At 49.2% G+C, this 22,166-nt stretch overlaps 1 protein-coding gene across 10 annotated transcripts in view; it reads left to right on the top strand.

Annotated features, from left to right (window-relative positions):
- The window catches only part of EXD3 (exonuclease 3'-5' domain containing 3), a 446,340-nt gene that overhangs the window by 420,630 nt on the left and 3,544 nt on the right, over window positions 1-22,166 (top strand). For 9 of the 10 annotated variants that reach the window (XM_090022475.1, XM_090022476.1, XM_090022470.1 and 6 more), the window contains one exon: window positions 4,995-5,088. The exons of the other annotated variant lie outside the window; for it this stretch is intronic. In XM_090022475.1, coding sequence (XP_089878601.1) covers window positions 4,995-5,088 — 94 coding nt within the window. The remainder of the gene's footprint in view (window positions 1-4,994; window positions 5,089-22,166) is intronic. 10 annotated transcript variants of the gene reach the window in all.

Here is a 22,166-nt window from a genome sequence, read left to right as displayed (position 1 = left end):
CATGAGTCTCAAAAATGGCATCTGATTTACTCCAGCATTTTTCAGTGTATTTTAGAAAATTGGTCCCATCTCATCCTACCTGACAACCAAAGTATTGTAAATTCCTTCCCAAGCACTAGCAGACTTGCATCTAAAAGAAATGCAGTTATAATGAAGGAATGGTATGCAAATGAAAAGTGAGACAATCATGAGATCTAAGGTCCTTGTTTATTCAAGACAGCTAAACCCTGAAAAGACCAGATCAGATAACCTCTTTAAGTTATAATTTAACCCTGCCTTAGGTTTTGTTCCTAGGAAAATCAAAAATGATACCTCCCTTATGGTTATCTGAAGCATGGATCTTGCTTCTCTGAGAATTCAGGTTTTCCCAACCTGGATTTCCCCTGTGATTTCCTGGTGCTTCAGAAGAGCATAATCAAGCTGTGGACAGATGTAACTTTGTTTAAAAGCAGAGAAGGAGTTTCATAGATTTCATAGACATTAGGGCTGGAAGGGACCTCATAAGATCATTGGGTCCAGCCCCCTGCTAGGATGCAACAGTGAAGTCTGAATGCTTCTATATCCCTACAAAGGTGCTAAATTCATGTAATATGAACTCTCAGTAAAATATGTTAAAGTTAAAATGGTTTTGCTACACTTACATCCTTCTAGAAGCCTGCAGTTATAACTTACTTTGCAACAGCTCCTGCCAGGAGGTATCATTCAATATTGAATGATATTGTCTATTGTCCTCACCCTTGGTCTTACTGGTCATGTCTACTGTGGAGTTGCCTAATTATCTCTGCAGTAACCATCTCCCATCTATACATACGGCCTTATTAGGCCACAGGAAATTAATAAACTCTGCAGCAGGATAGTACTTGTAAATACAAGTAATATTCTACTGCAGAGTTATTTACTGCACAGCAACGCATGTATACACACTGACCCAGGAGTAAATTGCTCCCAGTCAGCCCAGCCAGCAGTGGACCACACTTCTGGCTGCTGCCTAGCCACATGGCTTGACAGTTGCAGGAGCTTCGTAGCCCAGCCAGCTCCTCCATTACCTGATACAGCCACCCACTTTTTGAGCCTGATCCCCTACCCCTTGCTCTCTGCCGGCCCTGGGCTGCCTCCAAGACCCCAGACCACATTGCTGCTGCCAGCCATAGCCCGGGGCTGACCCCTGTTCCCCATACCAGCCTGGGGCTGGCACCTGGGCAGCTGTGGCTGGAGCCTGGAGCTCCCCTTGGCTGCTGCAGGAGGCCAGAGCAGGGCAGGAGCAGCCCTGGCCTGAACTGCTCCTCCCAGGCTATATTTGCTGCTGTACCAGGACCACGTGTAGATGCTGTGCCCAGGAGCAATCCGCAATGTACTCAGTTGCATTAATTGCACTTGTAGACACAACACTTTGTCACTAATTGCAGCGTTTGATATAGATTTGCAGCAAGCTTCCCCTAGCAGCTCAGAACTGGACTCAGATTTTTCTCCTGTTTGGGAATAATGGTTACACTAAGGTCTGGGAGTCTCTGTGCATTTGCTGATACCTTGTGATGAACTAAGAAATATGGACTGAAGGAAAGGTTTTCAATAGTGCCAAAGTGCCTCAGGGGCATAAGTTCCATTTTCAGAAGAATCCTCAACATTTTGAGCTTGAAAATCAGTAGGATTTAAACCCAGAATGCTACACTCACATTTGGAAACGGGGCTTCATTTCTTGAGTGGATGGGGTGGTTTTGAAAATTGCACCCTTGCTGTCTGTCTCACTGGCTGGCTGTCTCTCAGAGGTTGTATTCCACATAGCCTGGCAGTGCTTAGTCAGAGCAGATGACGGGGATTTCTTTAGTCCCTTGCATTCTGAATCAGGTTACTTAGGTTTCCTCTTTTTACTACCTCTGTTGTCCGTCCCCCCCCTTGCCAAGCCAGCCCTCATTACCAGGGAAAGGCCAAGTCCAAAAAGGAGGTTTTCCTGAGTGCTAAATGGGTTGAGCTTGGACCCAGCCCAGTGCCATTAGTGTGAAGTTGCACAGCTCAGTTTCTGTCCCTGACAGTGTCCTGCACCACAAGCACTCAGGCTCTGTCATCTGCAGGGTCCTGGAGGGCAGCTGGGTCACAGATGGAGAGGCAGGCGCTGAAGCACTGTGACTGGAACTTACCCCCTCAAGCTCTTAAGCACCTTTGCCATCCACTGCAAAGGGCGTTCAAATTGGGTTGCTGCTGGATGCCAAACCAGTCTGGTCTGATCCACAGTGCTAAGTCTCCTGAAGCAGGCAGAGGAGGAGGGAGGTTGATTTTATGGCATTCAGGGCATCCTTCGTTCTGCAAAAGAGTCACAAAGGGCTGGGAGGAAGTGGCTGAGCAGAAAGCTGCAGTGCATGGAAAGTAACTTCCCTGAACAGCGCTTGTCCCTGATTGCATAGCAATCGCTGAGGCTTTCACTTACCCACCATCTCCAGCGGTACTGGAGGCACCGCTTCAGAGAGCAGAAGATAGATACGGCCTGAGTCATGAACAGGCTGGGGCTTATGACTTCACTTCTTGGAGTGCCCGGCTGCCTGCGGATGGCTGTACCACATCACAGCGGGTATGTGCCTGGGCAATGTTTACACGCTCTTTTTCTATCAGATCATTGTTCCACTTCCCCTTATTCACCCAGTTGAGTAGAAGGGGAGTCATTGCCCCATCTTATGATAGCTCTGCTACTTTGCACTGAGGCCTGCACAGACACTTCAGAAGAGCTAAAGCCTGATCCACAACCCATTGGGATCAATGGGAAAATGCTCTCTGGCTTCAACAGAGCAAATCCCTCAAAGGCAGCTTGTTACATTTAAAGAGGTATGTACTTGCCTGGTTGCACCCTTCAGATGCTGCTTATTTAAAGGGTCTTGCCAAGTTGAAAGCTTGTCCCTTTTCTTTTAAATAGGAATCTCAAGGTATTCTGGGTTTCCAGGCATTTCAGCTGAGCCCACCTCCCAGATGTTGCAGGCTTAGTCACAATTTCTCAGGTTTTCAAAGGTCCTTCTCGTCCTTGTATGAAAGACCCGCAAACAATAAGGAGACTGCCCAGGCCAGGGGGAGCAATGGACCTGACCAGACAGAGCACCACAAAAGGACGTGTCTACAGCATCCCCTGCTGTGCCCAGGCAGACCACTGTGCAATATGCCCTGCCTGCCCACTGTTGCTTCACACATGCCAATGCCTGAAAATAGGACAACATAGGCAATGCTGAGCATACGACCAGTGCCACTCTCAGGGTCTCTGCCTTGGGCATGCTCATTAGCTCAGAGCCTCATTTCTGGGATTTACAACATAGGGAGGGGACATTTGAACATGATGTGTTTAATGGGGGGCATTCCTTTGCATGCTGAGGCAGCTTATACATGCGCTAACTACACAAGGTGAAATCCTGGCCCCCGTGAATTTTCATATAACTTCATTGGGATCAGGGGGTTTTATCTACAGGCTCAGCCCACTGAGACTAGGGACAATACGTCATTATTCTCTCATTGCAGGACTAGTAATCTGGATCTCAGTTTTCCAAAACAACTAGGGATTTAAGGGACTTCAGTTTTTGAGTGTCCAAGAGCGGGCGCCTTAAAGAGGCCTGATTTTCAGGGAGGCAGCAGGCAGCACTTTTTGAAAATCAGCTCCCTTTAAGACATGTCCAGTTGAGCCCCCAGTTTATGTGCAATTCGGGATAAATAAGAAATGGTCCCAGCCAAGTGCATCTTTTAAGCCAAACATCTCCCTTTAAAAGCCCCTCATTACCTCTGCAAGCTTTTCAGCACTGTACACTCTTTATGCAAATCAGAGCGAGTCTCAAGGCTGTAACTCAGTTGCTTGGGGTCCTGCTGACATTTACAGATAGTCTCAGCTTCTGCCATTTTATGGCACCATCCAGATCCCAGCTGAGTGAGATACACCAGTGGGTAACCAAGCAGCAGGTATCTGTCTTTCCAGTGCTGTGCTGGGTCTGAGCTGGCTAGCCATGAAAGGCTAACAGTATTCATTTCTTTGGGGGTAGGGGGTATTCCTAGAGAGCGCTGCTGGATTTTCTCTGTTAAATTATGGTCTCGTAATGAATAAGCTTTATTATGGGCTTTTAATGGGCATCTCAATTAACATTGTTCTTTATTGGAGCATTACACAATACAGCTGGGCACAGCTATTTTTTTCTTTCTAGACTTTGACCCAGAGTTCAAGCCACAATCCAGCTTTGCCAAGGAGTGGATCAGAAGCAGTGAGGGACTAGGTGGGGGAAGAGCCCCTCACCCAGCACCACCTTCCAAGTAGATACATGCATCCCAGTCTTGTGCCTGAGCTGGCTGGAGCTGAGGAAGCTGAGGCAGGCCCCCTTCACTGCCTGAGGCTGTTCTGTCAAATGAGTCAAGAGCTCACATGCCAGCTGCTCAGCCAGGCATGGAGGTTGGTGCATCACCCCCAGAGGGACCCCCTGATGGGCAGCAGAATGGGGACAGGGCAGTGTGTTGCTGTTGTCCCGATGCCTGACTGCAGCTCAACTCTTTCCCTGATTCTGGTCCGAGGGGTCCCGAGGAGGAGGCTGTCAGTCATAGGACCAACAGAGGTATGAGCCTGGGCACCATAACTGACTCTAAATATGCAATCTGCCTGGGAAATACCTCTGACCAGCAGGCTGATAGCACCACCCCAGCTGTGTGGTCAGTGGGGACAGAGCTGACTTAGGGCTGCAGTGCATTTTCTCATAACTTTTATTATTATCCTTGTGACACAGCATAGACCTAGGTGTCAGGAAATCTGTTCTCTCAGATCTACTCCAGTTTTCTCACAGCCTCACCTTGACCTCACTGACTCATGCCTTTCTGTATCTCTGTTTCCCCATCTGATGCTGCTGACCCACATCAGAGGAGAGTTATGAGGTGAATTCATTAGCCCAAAAATGCAGTGGGATGCCTGGCCAAATAGTGTGGCAGAAAGGCAGAGGGCTTAGGTACTGCCACCTAACTAACATCTGCCCCTCCATCCTGTTTTTCAGGTGTGCAACTGTGACAAATACGTGAAGATTTCCAAAGAGAAAATGAGGCAATTGATGCAGCTCGGTGGATATTTAACTGAGGGAGATGATGCAGGTAACAGAGTGAGCACCTAGGGAGTTAATGCAGCCTTGTCTAGCATTTGTATATTCTCACCTGAGGAGGTGACCCAGTCCCGCTCTTAACAGCTTGTGATCCTGATCTGGGATTCCCTTATCACTCTGGCTTCAGGATTCACAGTAGCGGCAAAGGACCTGAACTTTAGAGTATCTCAGCATTATTGAGATGTATGGGCCAAAACTTTAACCGGTGTAAATGAAGATTCATCAGCCTCTTTCGGTGATGTCACTGTTCACCAGCGGAGAATCCCACCCATAGATTCATAGAAGTCGGGTCGGAAAGGACCTTGTAGATCTTCAAGGCCGACCCCCCGCCTGGGCAGGAGAAAACTGGGCTCAAATGACTCCAGCCAGGTAGTCATCAAGCCTCCTCTTAAAGACCCCCAGGGTAGGAGCCAGCACCACTTCCCTTGGAAGTTGGTTCCAGATCTGAGCCGCCCTGACCTTGAAGTAGTGCTTATGGATGTCTGATCTAAACCTCCTCTCCAACAACTTGTGGCCGTCATGCCTTGTTATGCCATGGGCGCTGGGGGAAAACAAGGTCTCTCCCAAACCCTTCTGGTCCTCCCTAATTAGGGAAAGTGGATTGTGCTGAAAATGGATGTTTTATATCAGCTTGTCATGGGATTTAATAGTCCTTTGTTCTTCAGTGGAAAAACAAGTTACATCTTTTGGACCCCACAGGGCCATCTTGGTGCATAGATTGGATTCAGACACATAGGTGTAGTAGGTGAATTCAGTGCTATGTTGCAATTACTCTTCCCCCTCTGGCTGTAGCTTGAATCCTGTCTTGTCCCAGCTATTTCCATGTGGCATGGGATCTCAAGGGTTTTAGTAATGGCTGCTCTTAAAGGAGATTATATGGACTGTTACACTCCCTAAAATATAAAGACAGCTGCAAGAATTACTCTGGGGATTTCCGAGGGAAGTTAGGTGCCCTGTTTTAGGTAAGTGGGTGCTGGGAGCTAACAGCTATCCCCATTTGGAGGACCTGAGCCCCAGACAAGTCTGCCCACTCCTAGAGGCAGAGTCTGATCCCCACCCCTCACCTGCACCTCGCGCAGTTGTCTGCCAGTGCAGCAAGTAAAACACTCTCCTCGCATCAGCCTGGGGGCATTTTACTTCAACTTTGCATTGATGCAAATCATTGCATGAGGAGGAATGGGGAATAAAGCTCTCCAGCAGTGAAGCTTATTTCCCTGCAGTAGGTTTGCCAAGGATTCATGTTCCAGCCAAAGCCCATCTGAACTTGCAAAACATGGACCCACAAAGGGGAAAATTCAGAATCTCTAAGCAGAGTCAAGAGAACTTTTCCTCCCTGGTTCTTCTCCCTTAGTAGCATGATTCAGAAAAACTCATCTGCTGTCCTGTGTGAGGTTGCTTTGTTATGTACACAGTAGGCTGTGTTTTGAATGCCCGGCATGATGAGTTACTAGTAGGGGCACAAGTTACAGCCTGAGGACTTTCCCACCTAACTGACTCCCTGTACATGGTGTTAACCACAAACTCCGGAGTGGCTTCTCATTGGTAGGACCTGCTAAGGCACATGATCAACCCCCTGCCTCCATGGTTACTACTAAACTAGGTCAGATTGCAGTCTGAGCTATTACATTCTGCCTACCTAGCAATGCTCTTGCAGACACAGCTGGGTGAGGCATTCTCCACTCCCTGCCTTAAACTGCTCAGCACCCATGTTGTTTACAGCTTCATGCTTCACCCCAGATGTAGCTGCATTTCAGTGCTGAGTGACATGTACTTTGTGCATACAGTTTGTGTTGAGAAGCAGTGTGATTCAGCACACAGTGCGCTGGGAGAGGAGTCTGGAGATGTCACCAGGCTGCAGCTTTAGGCAAGTCCCTTAACCTCAGTTCCTCAGTTTCCCCACTTGGAAATAATGCTACTTCCTTTACTGTGTGAAGTGCTTTGAGCTCCTTAGATGAAATGCAGTCTCTAAAAGCTGTGTGTTTACTGTTAGTCAAAGTATCTGGCCCTTTAGGAAGAAAGGAAGATGCTGTGAATGGGTAATGCATGTTCCCTTAACTCTGGCTGGCTGGGGGGTGTTGTACTTTCTAAAAGAGCAGGGCATCCTACCAAAGCATTCCCTGCTGAGAGCTGTTGCCGGGTGGGTTTTCATGTACCTGGAGACTTGCCCATCCTGTTCAACCAGTTCCCAGAGTGTGGGACTGAAAAACAGAAATGCTGTGGTTTATATTCAGCTACTTAAGAGGTGTCCTCTTCTCCCCAGGTCATTAAGTAGGTGAGTATAATATAACTGGAGGGTCTCACACTTCACTGCTTCTGCTGGCCGAGCTCCCTACACATACCAGGGGCTCTTTTGCCCCCTCAAGCTCCCTGTTTTCTGCCCTTCCCTCCTCTGTAAGTCAGGCCAGGACTTCTGTGTACTCCATGTGCTTCCTCCCTCCAATCCAGTATATCCTGTTCCCCCTTTTGCCGCGCCAAAGATTCTTCGTGCCCCTCACTCCTTCCTTGCCTTCGTGCCCCATGTCCCTCTCTCATTAAGACAAAGGCTGTGTTCCCCCAGCTCCTTTTGCATCATACCAAAGACTCTCTGTGTTCCTGACAACCCCCAACCAAACTATTCTCCTCCAGTGCTTTTATGCCCTGCTCCTTTTTTATTTCTTGTCTCTCTGGTGATGAGCCACTCAGGGGGTTGACATGTTAGCCACTACTAGTACCATCTCCTGTGGGGTAGAGGTGAGACGTGTTAAGCTGGAAGATATCAGTGACTGCCAACCCCCCATTCTTTGAGCTGTAGACAACTCCAGAAGTAGATGAAGCTGCTGGCTCTGATAGATGCAAGAGACTTCCTCTGTCCTGTCTCCTTCCGTGTTTCCTGATATTCAGTAGCATCAGTACATTTCTGCCCACGGATGCCTAGGCCATTCCCAGAAAGCTGGACATTGATCAGTTCTCAAGTTAGTGCAGATGGAGGGTGATTTGCCATGTGGTTACATGTATTTATTCAGCCAGCAACCCGAGTCACATGACCAAGACATTTTAAGGGATAGTTATTGTTCTGCAGAGCGTAAGGCCAAAAGGGACAATGAATCTGCATCTCCTTTGACCTTCTCTGTACTCCAGAGCAGATAATTCATCCAGTTCCCTTAGTCCTAAACCAAATAATCTGTGTTTTGCTAAGGCATCATCCAGAAAGAAAGCCAGGCTTGATTGGAAAAGATCAAGAGGTGGAGAATGAAGTGATGCCCTGGGTCGTTTTGTTTTCCTATGGCTATCGCCCCTTATCAAGTTTTCCTAATAAAGCCTTTGGTTGTATAAACTGGATGGATGGGATAGTTAGACTTCCAAGCACAGCTTAAGTTTGAGGTGATATGTGTATATCCAGCCCCCACACACGTCTCCTTGTGCTCAGACCAGGGGTGCTGAGCAGAGCTGCAGGAACTAACTGATGTCTCAGTTGAGTAGCTGAGCTGAAAACACCAGACAAAAAGAACAATTTGAGGTTGACCGCCCCTTCCCGCCCCACCAAAAAACCCCTATTACCAACTACGGCCATTAAAACCAAAAATTCCCAACTGAAATATTTCTTTCAAACCCCAAATAATTTTTGCTCCATTTCTGAGCTTTTATGTCAAGGGTTTTTAAAATATTTTAAGTTCAAGTGAAGCAAATATAAAAGCAGACTAGCATCTCAAGTCAGACACCCAGAATGCTTCACACAGAGCCTGTCAAAACAAATGCTATGACTTTTTCTGATCCTTTTTTCCATTTTGTGCCAGTTGAAGCTGTTCACCAAAACAGACACAAATCCACCACATGCTTCTGTGGTTTGTGTGAAAAAATCAGCTTAGTTTCATGCTAAGTAGCAGTGCCCATAACACCCCTGCCTTTAACTACTATGGGTGGAAGATGGGGAAAGAAAGGCAGGGCAAGAAATGAGAGAAATTGTGCAGCGTATCTTTTTCCCCCCGTTCTGAACACAGGTTTCTAAGCACTTCTGCTTTCTGGTTCCCACACTATGACGCTGGGGAATGTTTTGTTTCAAAAGAAGCTGGTTTCATTCAGGAAAACCATCCAGTCCAGGTCAAGCTTTGTGAAACTTAAACAAAAAACATTTGACCCTAACTACTTAGCAAAGTCACTTTAACTTCCTGGCCTGTGAGGTGTGGGATCTCTCCCTGCTTCCAGATCAAATGGTGGTGGGGCTAGAGCAGCGTGGTGGGGGGTGTTTGTAATAAAGATGTCTGTGCTACAGTGCCACCCCATGCTTTCTCAAAGTGACAGCTGAAAGGGGCCTTCACTCTTCTCCCACTCCCAGTGGCAAAGACTTAATTTACTGGGCGTCTTAGGTACAGCCGTACTGCATGGATCTCAGCTCAGGAAACCGCACAAAGATACATTGGACTACACCTCACCTGCAGCCCCAACCCCCCTGCTGCCCTGTGCCTAGCCATTTCCCCTGCGCTGGGTCAGATCAGCCTCCTGGCTGCTTTTGTGTATGCCAGTCTGTGGCAAGGAGCTGCAAAGGTAGTTGAGGACCTGCACACCCCCATTTCCTCTTGTGCAGCAGAAGGGTTACTCAGTGCCAGCTTTGCCCTGCTGCAAATCACCTTTACCCTGGGATGGTTTTCCCTGAGATGGGATAGTGGCCAGATTGTGCTGGCAGAGCAGCGCTGAGCAGTCTGTGCCTCCTGCAGTTTCCTTGAAGGGGACTGATGTCCACAGTGACCCCTACATCTTCTCCAGCGTGTCTGGGCAATGGTTGAAAACTGTGTCCTCAGATGGCGCATCTGCGTGGCCTTTTCAGAGCCTTAAAAATTGTGATTGTTTAGGGCTTGATGAGTAAATCAGTAGAGCGTATGACACCAGCATAACTGGTTGTTTATGTCACATACGGATAGAGACTGTGCCAGAGGGACTGAGCAGCAGCTAACGTGGTGCTGACTTCAGGAGGGCATGGATCTCCAATGGTCTGTTTGCTGGAGTATGGGTAAGAAAGGTTAATATACAGAACTCCGTGAAGCCTGTCATGCTGGAAACGTCCCTAGGAGAATATGTCATTCTATTTGACTTGTTTCCATCACTTTTTATGGTCGTGCATGCATGTTATTAAAAGAGGATGAATCGTTGTATAATAACTCACTTGAATTTTGACCTAGGGCTTTGTGCAGGTTTTTCCCAGGGCTTGGGAGCACTTTCCAACCCAGTCTGTTTGGAGCTTGTAGGGATTTCTCAGAAAGTGTTCACAAGCCTGGACAGATCTGCCCAGGCTTGGAATTCCCATCATGGTGCTCCTCGCAGCTTTCCCAGAACTCGGTTTTGCATAGGGGAAAAATATGAGGGGGGCAGATCCGGGTTTGTGGGTAGGTGCTGTGGGCTCACTGGCTTGCAGCCTTCCCTTAGCTTTACACTGCAGCCTCACCCCGTCGCTCCGTACACTGAGACTGCGCCTGGGAAGAATTCTGCTGCCCAAATGATTTTGTGTAACCAAGACTGAAACTGCAACATACCTGCAAATGCCGTGGAGCATAATGGGTGCCTGTAGATGTAATGTGAGGCTGCTCTGATGTGCTCTAATTACAGTATGCCACACTCGATTGATCAATTCTACTGGAGTGTGGTACTTACTGCACTCCAGCCAGCCCCTGTGTCTCATGTATCAGTGTCCCCACGCTTCAAAATGGGGCCAGGGGTATTTTAACTAACGTTCATCGAATGAGCCTGAGTTCAAGCACCCCGCCACCATTCTGAAGTGCAGGGTCGCTGGTACACAAGACGCTGCGGCGCTTTAATTAGAGCGGCTGTCAGAGCCACTCTAATTAAAGTGCCTCTCCCCCCACCCCATAGCATGTGTAAAAATGCACAACATGGTCTTTAACAAAGCAACTGAACCCAAGCAAGGAATCGGGGTCACTGAATTTCCTCAACAGCTCAATAAAACTCATTAAGTGGCCCTCCAGCCGCAATGATTGCCCACCCCTAAGCTAAGATACACCAAGTTAGGACCTAAGAGGCCAGATCCTCAGGTTATCTTGGAAAGCTTCACTTTGTTTGCGTGACTGTGTACAGTGGCAGAAGCCAAGATATTGGATGGATCTGATGGTATGTTTTTAGCTGATGGGCCTGATGTCAAGCTGAGCACTGCTTCCTAGCATAGACAGCTGGTCTCAGAGCAGGCAGAAGACCACCACACACTTGGACATGTTGGTGTGTGCAAAATGTTTTTTCTCTGGAGCTGCCTAGTTTGCATGATTTAGTTCTCACCAAGGCAGGGTAGATAAGCACCTTCAGTCAGAAGGCAGGGTAGATATCTCTGTTGCAAAGAAGAGGTTGCCACATTCAGGATTTGCAGAAGTTCATGTAGGAGATTCAATCTGGTGCTTTAGCCATGGGAACGAGTGTCTGAAACCTCCTGAATGATATTTCTGGCTTCCATGCTGGGTTTGTTTCAGTAATACACTCAACTTCTCTATGCCTCAGTTTCCTTTTCTGTACAATAATGCTGGCATATCAGAGTGGGTTGTTGAGTTCCTGTGTGTAAAACAGTTTGAAGATGCAGAGCACTAGCACGCGTGCACTGCAAAGCATGTATAGCTGGACCAATGTACCATACACTGCAACCTGGATAGTGTAGTGCTTCATAATGGTCTCTTTATTCCCTTCTGCAACAGTTCCTGGCACTATATGAGCAGTTTCTAAGGGGACAGTGAAGTAGATCAGAATAATCTGGAGAGCAGGAAATTGCCTAACACGGCTCTTCTCTGTCTCTGACTGCGATAAGGCCATTGTTATGGTGCTCTCCGTTCTGGGTTCATCCACTTGTTATTCGTGTCTGACTCGGGTTCAAATCCTCTCTAGTCAGTAATGAAAATAATCTTGGTAACCTCATCCACCTCCCTCACCTATAAATGGTACCACGGGTCATTTGGTAGAAACAGGCATCTGCTCAAGGAGTGGAACAGCCTGTGGAGGCTTTGGGGCAAAGCTGAATGTCTCTGGCGAGTGGAATAGAGGGAGGTGCTGGAGAATGGGGTGTTCCCAGAGGTGCCAGGGCTGAAGCAGCGAGGGATGTGGTGTGACAGGACTGATATGCCCGGGCAAAACTTCTGGGTGGCCCCAGGACTGACTTAGCAGAGGGTGCCTGCACACAGCAGATGCTGCTGGTCTTTCCTGAGCATTAAACTCACTGGCATGTTTCACTTCAACCCTCCATGAGATTCTCCTCCTCTAGCAGCTGAGCTGGAACCAGCCTTGTGGAGACCCGCAGGCTATTCATGCAAAGGCCACGTGAGCTGCGGAGCAGGACAGGCCACAGTACGATAGGTCAGTACAAAGCCACAAACCCCAGCAGTGCCTTTGGCATTGGAAGCACATGTGGCAGAGCGCACACAGCCAGCCTCCTCCATTGCTCACAGACAGCTTGGGGCAGGTGAATGGCGACAGGCAGCTTCTGCAGAAATCCTGTGACAGCAGTGAGACTTCCCCTTGCCATGACCCTGGCCACCTGCTGCAGAGCACTTTCCCCCTCTTTATGTTGCAGAAGTGACTCAGTATTTCTTTCCCTTCCCCTCCCCGCCATTCTTAAGGTCACTCTGCACTGTGCTGCTGCTGATTATAGCGTGGGAACTTTCTGAGCCCGGCGCTCTCTGTGGTGTGGTGTGTAATCTCAGGTAAGGCTAAGACCACAGGCAGATGGGGGAAAACTTTGCAGCAACTGATTCACAGCCAAGGGCGAAGCTAGCAAGAAGCTGCGCAGCAGGGGTGCATCTGCTCTCTGCACCCAGGCCAGTGACACTACGGCTGTTGGGACCTTTCCTGCAGGCACCTTGTGGCACTGGGTAAACCCAGCAGCCCCCTTGGTCTGGGACTCCATTCTACAGCTAAGGAGGCGTCAGGCTGTTTATAGCCAGCAAATAAATAACTTTAAGGCAGGCTTGCAGATCTCACTAGGGACTACAAAATCTCACTCATGACTCTTACAGCTGCCGCTGTGACCCACTCCACAAAAGAGTTCAGGACCCATAGCTGCAGCACAGTACACTGACTGTGCTGCTGATCTTGCCCTGTGAGAGCCTGGGCTGGGAGCTTAGCAGTAACATCTCCAAGGGGCGAGCGCCCAGGGCTCTCCACCTGGAGTAGCATGGTGTTTATTTGCTGTTATGTAGCTTCTTTGTAGTCATAACTGAGCACTTGTCCCACTTTTCACTTGGGGAAACTGAGGCACAGAGAGGTAATGGGACTTTCTTGAGGTCTAAAGCAAATGATTGGCAGAACCAAGAACTGAACTGAGGAGTTCTTATTGTCACTTCATTACTCAGCCCATGGAGAAAACGGCTACAGGAAGGGGAGGTTGTCAGATTGACTAGTACGTTGAAAAGGGCCACAGTATAACCCCCAAATTCGTATTAGTTATAGTGATAGCAAAGTGTGCAGAAGTATTAAACCATGTTAGTCTGAAGTGAGGCAGAAGGTAGGGCAAGGTAGCACCTGGGGGACTAAGTGGGTCAGAGAAGCATGAGCTTTCATAGGCAACAGTCTGATTTGTAACATCTGATTCAGCATAGGTAACAACCTACTTTGTCAGATACTGTAACAGTAGTACCAAAAGGCGTTAATGGCAACCAGTGCCCCAGTTTTTTCTACATGCTTGTATAGTACCTGGCATAATGTGACCCAGGTCTTGTGACATTATCACAATATAACTACCGGATAACAATATTAATACATGCTAGGTGCTGTGTATACATGTACATGCTTGCAGTTCCTACCCTGAGAAGCTGGAAGTTGAAATAGAGAAGCAGGCAAAGCGTGGGGAAGTGGAGGTGAAGTGACTTGTCTGCAGCTATTTAGCAGGCCACACTGACAGAGCTGGGATTAGTCTTCGAGTTCCTGGGCCTGAGCCCTGCAGGCTCTGGAGGGGTTTTAGATATGACTGCCAGTGAAAAAAACTGTATTTGGTCATGTGAAAACCACCGTGGAGGTGTGAACTCAGTGATATTTGGCGGCTGTGCGTTCACAGAGTTGTGCATGTATCTGCTAACGTCAGACAGACTCTCAGATGTTGCCCATCTGAATAAGCAAGAGGCAAGCAAGTCCCTTGCTCTGCAAGGGTTAAGCCCAGCAAAGCCGGTGGGACTTTGAGGAGATTCCAGCAGGATTCCTTCCCCCTTCCAGACAAACCTGTAGAGTCTGTGCTCCCTTTACCACACTTTCTGCCTGGTTGATCTGTGCCAGCAGGGCAGAGGAGAGCACAAGGCTGGCTACTCTCCCCCCTGCTACACCAGCTCCTCTGAGAAAGTCCTAAGAACTTGGCCTATCGTACACAGCAGTGGTTGCATAACCCTAAGTCCTTTGTCCTTCGCTTATCAGGCTTATCTGGAAGGAAGAGATAACCAGGCATCTTCAGTGCCCTGCAATAGCATGCTGTTTCTCAGGCTCTAGCTTTCCTTATCAGGAGCAATCTCTCACCAAGGAAAGGTTTCCCATGAACCTTTGTACTCCAAGAATGCTCCCGGGTGTGTTTTCAGACTTGTGCAAAGCCTTTAAAGCAAGTGCTTTCTCCAGAACACCTATTCCTTAATTGCCAAATTACAAAAGAGTTGACAGTGTGTGCGGAGCTGTAATGACAGGCTGTGAGAGCCAGGCATGGCCGTGCTCCTGTGAAAAGGGCAAGGCTTGCGTAAGACCTGACAGGATCTTGTGTGTCTCAGGCTTTGGCAGGAAGCCGCTGTTCCCACTGGGGAAAGAAGAGGTGAACTAGAGGATTGCAGCCCCTCAGGGACCTGCTGCTGCTTTCTAGCTCTGCCCAGCCAGTGCATACACAAGGCCTTTCAACCCGGGTCTGGCAGCACGGTCACCCTTAAATAAATGAACATAGGCCAGCGGCAGCAGGTCGTGAAGTCTAGGAGAAGCTAGAACTAGGAGTCGAGTTTCCTCTTGAGATCACATTAGACTACGTGGCAGCCAAGGGAGAGCAGGTGAATAACCCCCACACCAGGTCAGAATGTGAGGGCACCTAGTCAGGATCACCTAAGCATGATCTTGAACACATAAAGAGGAGGGATCATCCTCTTCCTCACTGCTTGCTTAGCTTTTTGGCCTAAAGGCTAAAATATAGGCAAAAGCAGATTTCACAGACTTGAGCAGGGTGGAACTGGGTCACCCTTAGACACATAAGTCCGCTTCAGCTCCTAAAATGCTGAGTGGAATCTAGCCTCTACTGTTTTGAAACTATATTCTCACTTTGGCTTGAGAAGGCACTGGGGAGGAGGGTCTTAAGCCACCTCAGTGACCTAGCAGCCAAGCTCCATTAAATAATCCTCCTCCTGTATTGATCTGAGACAAGAAGACATACAAAAAACTAGAACTTTGGGTTTCAAAATGATACCTTTTATTAAACCAACTTGGAAATTGCAAGAAAATTGTCCTTTTCTGCAAGCTTTTGGGATCAAAGTCCCTTTGTCAGGCTCTGGGAAAAGTATAGGTGGTACAAGATGGCAAAAAGTCCCCTTAGGTAGGAAATAAACTTCATTTTTGCACAGAGGAAGCTGAAGATGGAAGGCTGTCCCTTTGGGTCCATTAGAGCTCCAGAGCAAACTTCTCCCACCACTGGCTGGTAATTTGCTAAGGCTTTCTGAGGAAATCTGTAATGTCCAAGTGGCATCTGTTCCTAGCTCTGGCAGTGAACTGGGATCCCAGCTCAGTGACAATACTCTAACAACAGTTTTCTACTTGCCATAGCTTCAGATCCTCCTGGGCATTAAGTTGTCCATACAAGCTGTAGTGATGTTCCTCTCCTCTTTGTTGCAATTAATAGTGTCTGCACAATGATGAATTTGTCTTAGTAGACAGGCAATCTTGTTCCACCCCAAGTAGCACCAATTAAGCATTGCTTCTTGCATGTGAAAAGGAGGCCCCTTGCCAGAAGCTTCAGAGTCAGCACTGGAAAAATTTACAAGGCACCTGCAGTAGGTTAGTATCCCATGTCTTCCAGCACTGCCCCACGGTCTTCCTGATCCACTTACTGCCTGGCCATTGGCTCTCAAGTATCCCAACCACCCCAGCACCTTGGCTTATGAGTAGTCTGCTCCACTAGCATCTGCTGCTGTAATGGAGACCCACCTGTCTTTCAAGTGTCACTGTAACATAAGCATCTGCTACTGATAAGTGATGGAGCTGCTGCTCCATTTGGATCCTGGACCCGACAAATAAAATAGCAACTCTACAGAGTTCCCCCACCATTTGCTTTGAAAAACCTGATCTTACCCCATAGGTTGGTAATGGTCAATGAAATAGGCAGATTGTTTTCATAGTTTCATAGTCGGTAGGGTCAGAAGGGACCTGAGCAGATCATCTAGTCCAACCCCCTGCCATGGTAGGAAAGAGTACTGGGGTCAAACGACCCCAGCAAGGTGTTCATCTAACCTCCTCTTAAAAACCCCCAGGGTAGGAGCCTGCACCACTTCTCTTGGAAGTTGGTTCCAGGCCCTAGCCGCCCTGACCATGAAGTAGCGCCTCCTGATATCTAACCTAAACCTACCCTCTGCCAGCTTGGGACTATTATTCCTGGTCACTCCTGGCGGTGCTCGGGGGAACAGTGACTCCCCCAATGCCTGCTGATCCCCCCTGACTAGTTTATAACAGGCCACAAGTTTTGGAGATAAAGAGTGAAAAAAGAGGAGAATTCCTGGTCCTGTCAGCATCTTCTTTTTTATGGTCTTAGAACAGATCATTGCTTGGCTTGTTTGATTTCCAAGATGGAGGTGGCACTGTTGAATCTGCATTGGCATGGTGTGAAGTGTGGGATGGATAAGACCCAAGATAGAGGAGTGGTGCTGAGGAGTCTCACTGAGTCTGAGAGAGTCAAATGTGATGTAACCTTCATAAAGAGAGAGAGAAACATATGTCAGCATGCCGACTACCGCAGCCACCATCAGTGCAAGTGCGTACCCAGCACGCTGGAAGTTGGAGCAACAATTATAATGTGAAAAGATGCTCAATCGACTGCATGTGAACATCAACTTTTGGCAGCTTGAATGGACAGAGATTGGTTTTTCGGCAGAGTTTGGAAAAGGCTCATGGTATGCCACCTCCCTCCTCTCCACTCCGGCCCTGCATTAGTATACATATCAGGTATTTCAAAGCAAGGAACTATATAGGCTGCTTATCAAAGTGCTCTCAAAGTGCTCTTTTGGTCAGAAACTCTGCACTGAACACAACTGCAAAGTGCATCTGGTGCAAAGGCTGTAGGGAGTGGGGCAAGGGAGGAGGAAAGGGAAAGGAGAAAAAGAGCTATCTATTTTAAAGATGTTGTGCAATGGGCATATTGGTCCCCAAGAATGTTTCTAATTGATTTGATAAGGCACCGTTTTCATTTCTGCCCTCTGGAGACTGTGGTGGGAATCCAGCTCCTGGCATGAATGTTCCCAGATACCCTGAAAATGCCAATCTAGCAGCATCTGGGATACACTCAGCTCCCCTTAACCTCCCCCACATCCTTGTTCCCTCTTCCTGCCTATTGCTGGGTCTCAGAGTTATAAGGTCCAGTCATTGCTCTATCACAGAATCCCACTGCTTTGCAAGTGTTAGAGTGATGTTGTAGCCATGATGGTCCAGGAATTATTTGAGAGGCAAACATTTGTTGGGGGTAATGTCTTTTGTTGGAATCAAGTTTGTTGGAACGCTTCGCATTTAAAAACTTGTCTAACTGTATTGCAGCTGTGCAGTTGGTCCAATAAAATACATCACTCCAAATAAATCCTTGTGTCTCAAACTAGTTTGCAAGTGAATAGTAGAGCTTAGACAGCTGTGTCAGCTAAACTGTGGACCAGCCACAGCAGAGCACATCATTTTGGAGCTGGTTTGCCATGCAGCCCACGTGAAGAAGCTGCGCTTGGTGGGTGTGCACACAGAAATGGCAAGTTGGTATGGCTGGGAAGACTGTGACAGCCAAAGCTCTGTAGGGTTCACCTGTCAAAGAGGCTTATGCTTAGCACACCTTTGTTTTTGAACTGCAGTCGGGGCGGGGGGGGGGGTGTTCATGCCAGTTTGCCTTGCAGTCAAGGTGTGTCTGGGGTTTGTTTTCCTGCACTCTGCATGCCGTGAGGCCCAGCACCGCGCCGTGTGATCATGGGAGACCCACAATTCCCTTGCGCTGGGTGCCACTGCCTTAGAGCTGCTCTGCGTATCTTAGCACTCTCTCACACAGCTAAGGCAGCCCTATTTACTCTGCTTTAAGAAAGAGGTGGCAGTGGGGGGAAAATCCCTCCTTAAAGAAATCTTCCCTCTCTCCTTCCCCCATGCCCCTTCCAAAAGAACCCCTTTCTCTCCGGAGCCATGAAGGAGATGACCTTTTCACAGCAGCTTTTTTTCCCCCCCTTTAAGATTGTTTGCCTAGTTGGCACCCTGCTTACTGGCGCCCAGTGGCCTTTTCAGACCGGCTGCAACGGGGAACACAGGCATCTTCAAAAGCCTTTGAAAAGAATTCCATCGGGGGCTGCCGGGAGCGGGGGGAGTTTTACAAGCTCCCATTGAAAAATTGTTACTTTGAAGTGATGTTGCATTTTCAACCCTTTGAAGCGCCACAATTAAAGGGAGGGGGCTGGTCCCATCAAAAGGCAAAACTGCCGGGTGACTATCACCGCCTTTCTCTTCTCTCTCTTTTTAAAGAGATGAACTTTCTTCCCCACCCCAGTTCTTTCTCACCAGCTACATTCCTGGGGGATGGGGAGAGGAGTGCTGGGGGGAGCCGGTGACTTCACGCTCTACAGCCTTGGGTCTTTGGGAATTTCTTCCCAATCCCACACCCTTTGGAGAGCTGTGAGCTCATCGGAGCTGAGGGCTGCACCGTGGCAAATAGATGGAGCGGTTTCCAAAGAGAGAGCAGAAATACCAGGCATTCCTGGAAGAGCGCAAAAGATCAACAACTATCAATACAGCCAGGCCGTGACATTTTAATACCTTCACAGAAGAAAATAGGGGGAAGGATAGAGTTAACCGTTTCAAGGCTGGACCTCCCTTCCTGCAGGAAGGAGGGTGGCAGAACTGCATGGCAAACTGTCCTGGGGTCACTGCTGGGGATTCTGCTGCATTAAAGTCATCACTGTTATCTGTTGTATTACAGTGGTGCCCCAACCAAGAGCCAGAGCCTCATGGTGCTGTACACTGGTATAGTGAGAGAGAGAGTTCCTGTCCCTAAAGAGCCCACAGTCTAAACAGGCAAGACAGACCAATGGCAGGAGGCAGACCAGAAGGACCATGGTCTTCATCCCCCCAAATAGAGGTCCCAGGGGAATACAAAGGGTCTCTTTTACCTTTCAGGTGCTACCTTGATTTTTGCCTGTGCCCCCATCTGTGGTAAGAGAAGCAATGCCAACCAAAACTGACCTTCTATGTGGAGCAGCAGATGCTAGAGCCCAAAGGGGCTGTTCCTATCATCTGGTCCTATCATCAAGCAGGGGCCGGAACAATCCCCCCGCCCCGGGACCCCCTTAGATCGCAGGGGAGGCGCACCTAGGCCAAAGGTCAGGGAGGATCTAGTCAGGGAACTTCTGGAGGGACTGGATGTATTCAAATCAGTGGGTCCAGACGATCTCCATCCCCGAGTGCTGAGGGAATTAGCTGAGCTCATTGTGGGACCCCTGGCATGGCTGTACTAGCACTCGTGGTGCTCGGTGTGGTACCAGAGGACTGGAAGAGGGCCAACATGGTTCCCATCTTCAAAAAGGGGAGGAAGGAGGACCCGGGAAACTATAGGCCAGTTAGTCTTACCTCGATCCTGGGCGAGCTGTTTGAGAGAATTATCCTGGCACATGTCCACGAGGGGCCAGCAGGGGAGGTTATGCTCAGGGGCAACCAACACGGGTTCATTAGCGGCAGGTCCTGTCAGACCAACCTGGCGGCCTTCTATGACCAGATCACCAAATCCTTAGATGCAGGGGTAGCAGTGGATATAGTCTTCCTGGACTTTCAGAAGGCTTTTGACACTGTCTCTCACCCCGTTCTCATCAAGAAACTGGAGGACTGTGGTGTCGACACCCACACAGTCAAACGGGTCACTAACTGGCTGGAGGGCCGCACCCAGAGAGTGGTGGTGGATGGGTCATTTTCGACCTGGAGGGATGTGGGCAGTGGGGTTCCCCAGGGCTCAGTCCTCGGGCCCGCGCTGTTCAACGTCTTCATCAGTGACTTGGACGAGGGGGTAAAAAGCACCCTGTTCAAATTTGCTGCTGACACTCAGATGTCGGGGGATGTGGGCACGCTAGAAGGGAGAAATAGGCTGCAATCAGACCTAGACAGGTTACAGGGGTGGGCGGACAAGAATAGGATGGGATTCAACACTGACAAGTGCAAGGTGCCACACCTGGGGAGGAAGAACCAGCACCATACCTACAGGCTGGGGAACTCCCTTCTCATCAGTGCAGAGGCAGAAAAGGATCTTGGAGTCATCATTGATGCCGAGATGAACATGGGCCGGCAGTGTGGGGAGGCAGTCAGGAAGGCCAGCCGCACCTTGTCATGCATCCACAGATGCATCTCGAGCAGGTCCAAGGAGGTGATCCTCCCCCTCTATGCGGCACTGGTCAGGCCGCAGCTGGAGTACTGCGTCCAGTTCTGGGCACCGCACGTCAGGAGGGATGTGGACAACATGGAGAGGGTCCAGAGGAGGCCACTCACATGATCAGGGGGCAGCAGGGCAGGCCCTACGAGGAGAGGCTATGGGACCTGAACCTGTTCAGCCTCCACAAGAGAAGGCTGAGGGGGGATCTAGTGGCCTGTTATAAACTAGTCAGAGGAGATCAGCAGGCATTGGGGGAGTCCCTGTTCCCCCGAGCACTGCTAGGAGTGACCAGGAATAACGGTCACCAGCTGGCAGAGGGTGGATTCAGATTAGACATCCGAAGACACTACTTCACAGTCAGGGCGGCTAGGGTCTGGAACCAACTTCCAAGAGAAGTGGTGCAGGCTCCTACCCTGGGGGTCTTTATGAGGAGGCTAGATGTACACCTTGCTGGGGTCGTTTGACCCCAGTACTCTTTCCTGCCATGGCAGGGGGTTGGACTCGATGATCTGCTCAGGTCCCTTCCAACCCTACAAACAATGAAACTATGGTCGGGTCTGCTGCACAGCACAGGCCAGATGTTCCCACCCCATTACTCCTGTCCTAAGCCAACCAGCCCACAGTTCCCTGGAGCATGTCTGTTAGCTGGCATCCCATCCATCCTTGGTTTGGGAGCTCGGAGTGACAGGGAGTTTCAAACATGTCATATAACAGCATAGCTGTGTCCACTGTGGTTCTCACATACCCTAGGTCCAAGATTATGTCCCTGCACTGAGCAACCCTTAATGATACTTTGGCCTTCTCTAGCCCCAAAAGAGTCTCAGTTCACTCTTTGCATAAGCCTTTGAATGCCACTATGGGTTTGAGAGAGGGGTTGCCATTTCCATTTTGAAGGAAGGAAAATGGAGGCACGGGAGAGGCTATGCATTGTCCAAGGGCTGCATGACACTAAGATGTGGGGGGATGTGGGTGCACTAGAAGGGTGCAATAGGCTACAAGCTGACCTTGACAGGTTGCAACGGTGGGCGGATGAGAATAGGATGGGGTTTAACACTGATAAGTGCAAGGTGTTGCACATGGGGAGGAAGAACCGGCACCACGCTTACAGGTTGGGGAACTCCCCTCTTGCCAGCACGGAGACGGAAAAGGATCTTGGAGTCGTCATTGACTCCACGATGAACATGGGCCGGCAGTGTGGGGAGGCAGTCAAGAAGGCCAACCGTACCCTGTCATGCATCCACAGATGCATCTCGAGCAGGTCCAGGGAGGTGATCCTCCCCCTCTATGCGGCACTGGTCAGGCCGCAGCTGGAGTACTGCGTCCAGTTCTGGGCGCCACACTTCAAGAGGGACGTGGACAATATGGAAAGAGTTCAGAGGAGGGCCACTCGTATGATCAGGGGTCAGCAGGGCAGGCCTTATGAGGAGAGGCTACGGGACCTGAACCTGTTTAGCCTCCACAAGAGAAGGTTAAGGGGGGACCTTGTGGCCTGCTACAAACTGGTCAGGGGGGATCAG

This window comes from Crocodylus siamensis, chromosome 11 (genome assembly GCF_052110815.1).
Source record: "Crocodylus siamensis isolate JL-2025a chromosome 11, ASM5211081v1, whole genome shotgun sequence".
Classification (NCBI taxonomy): domain Eukaryota; kingdom Metazoa; phylum Chordata; order Crocodylia; family Crocodylidae; genus Crocodylus; species Crocodylus siamensis.
This window is presented reverse-complemented; position numbering and strand designations above follow the sequence as displayed.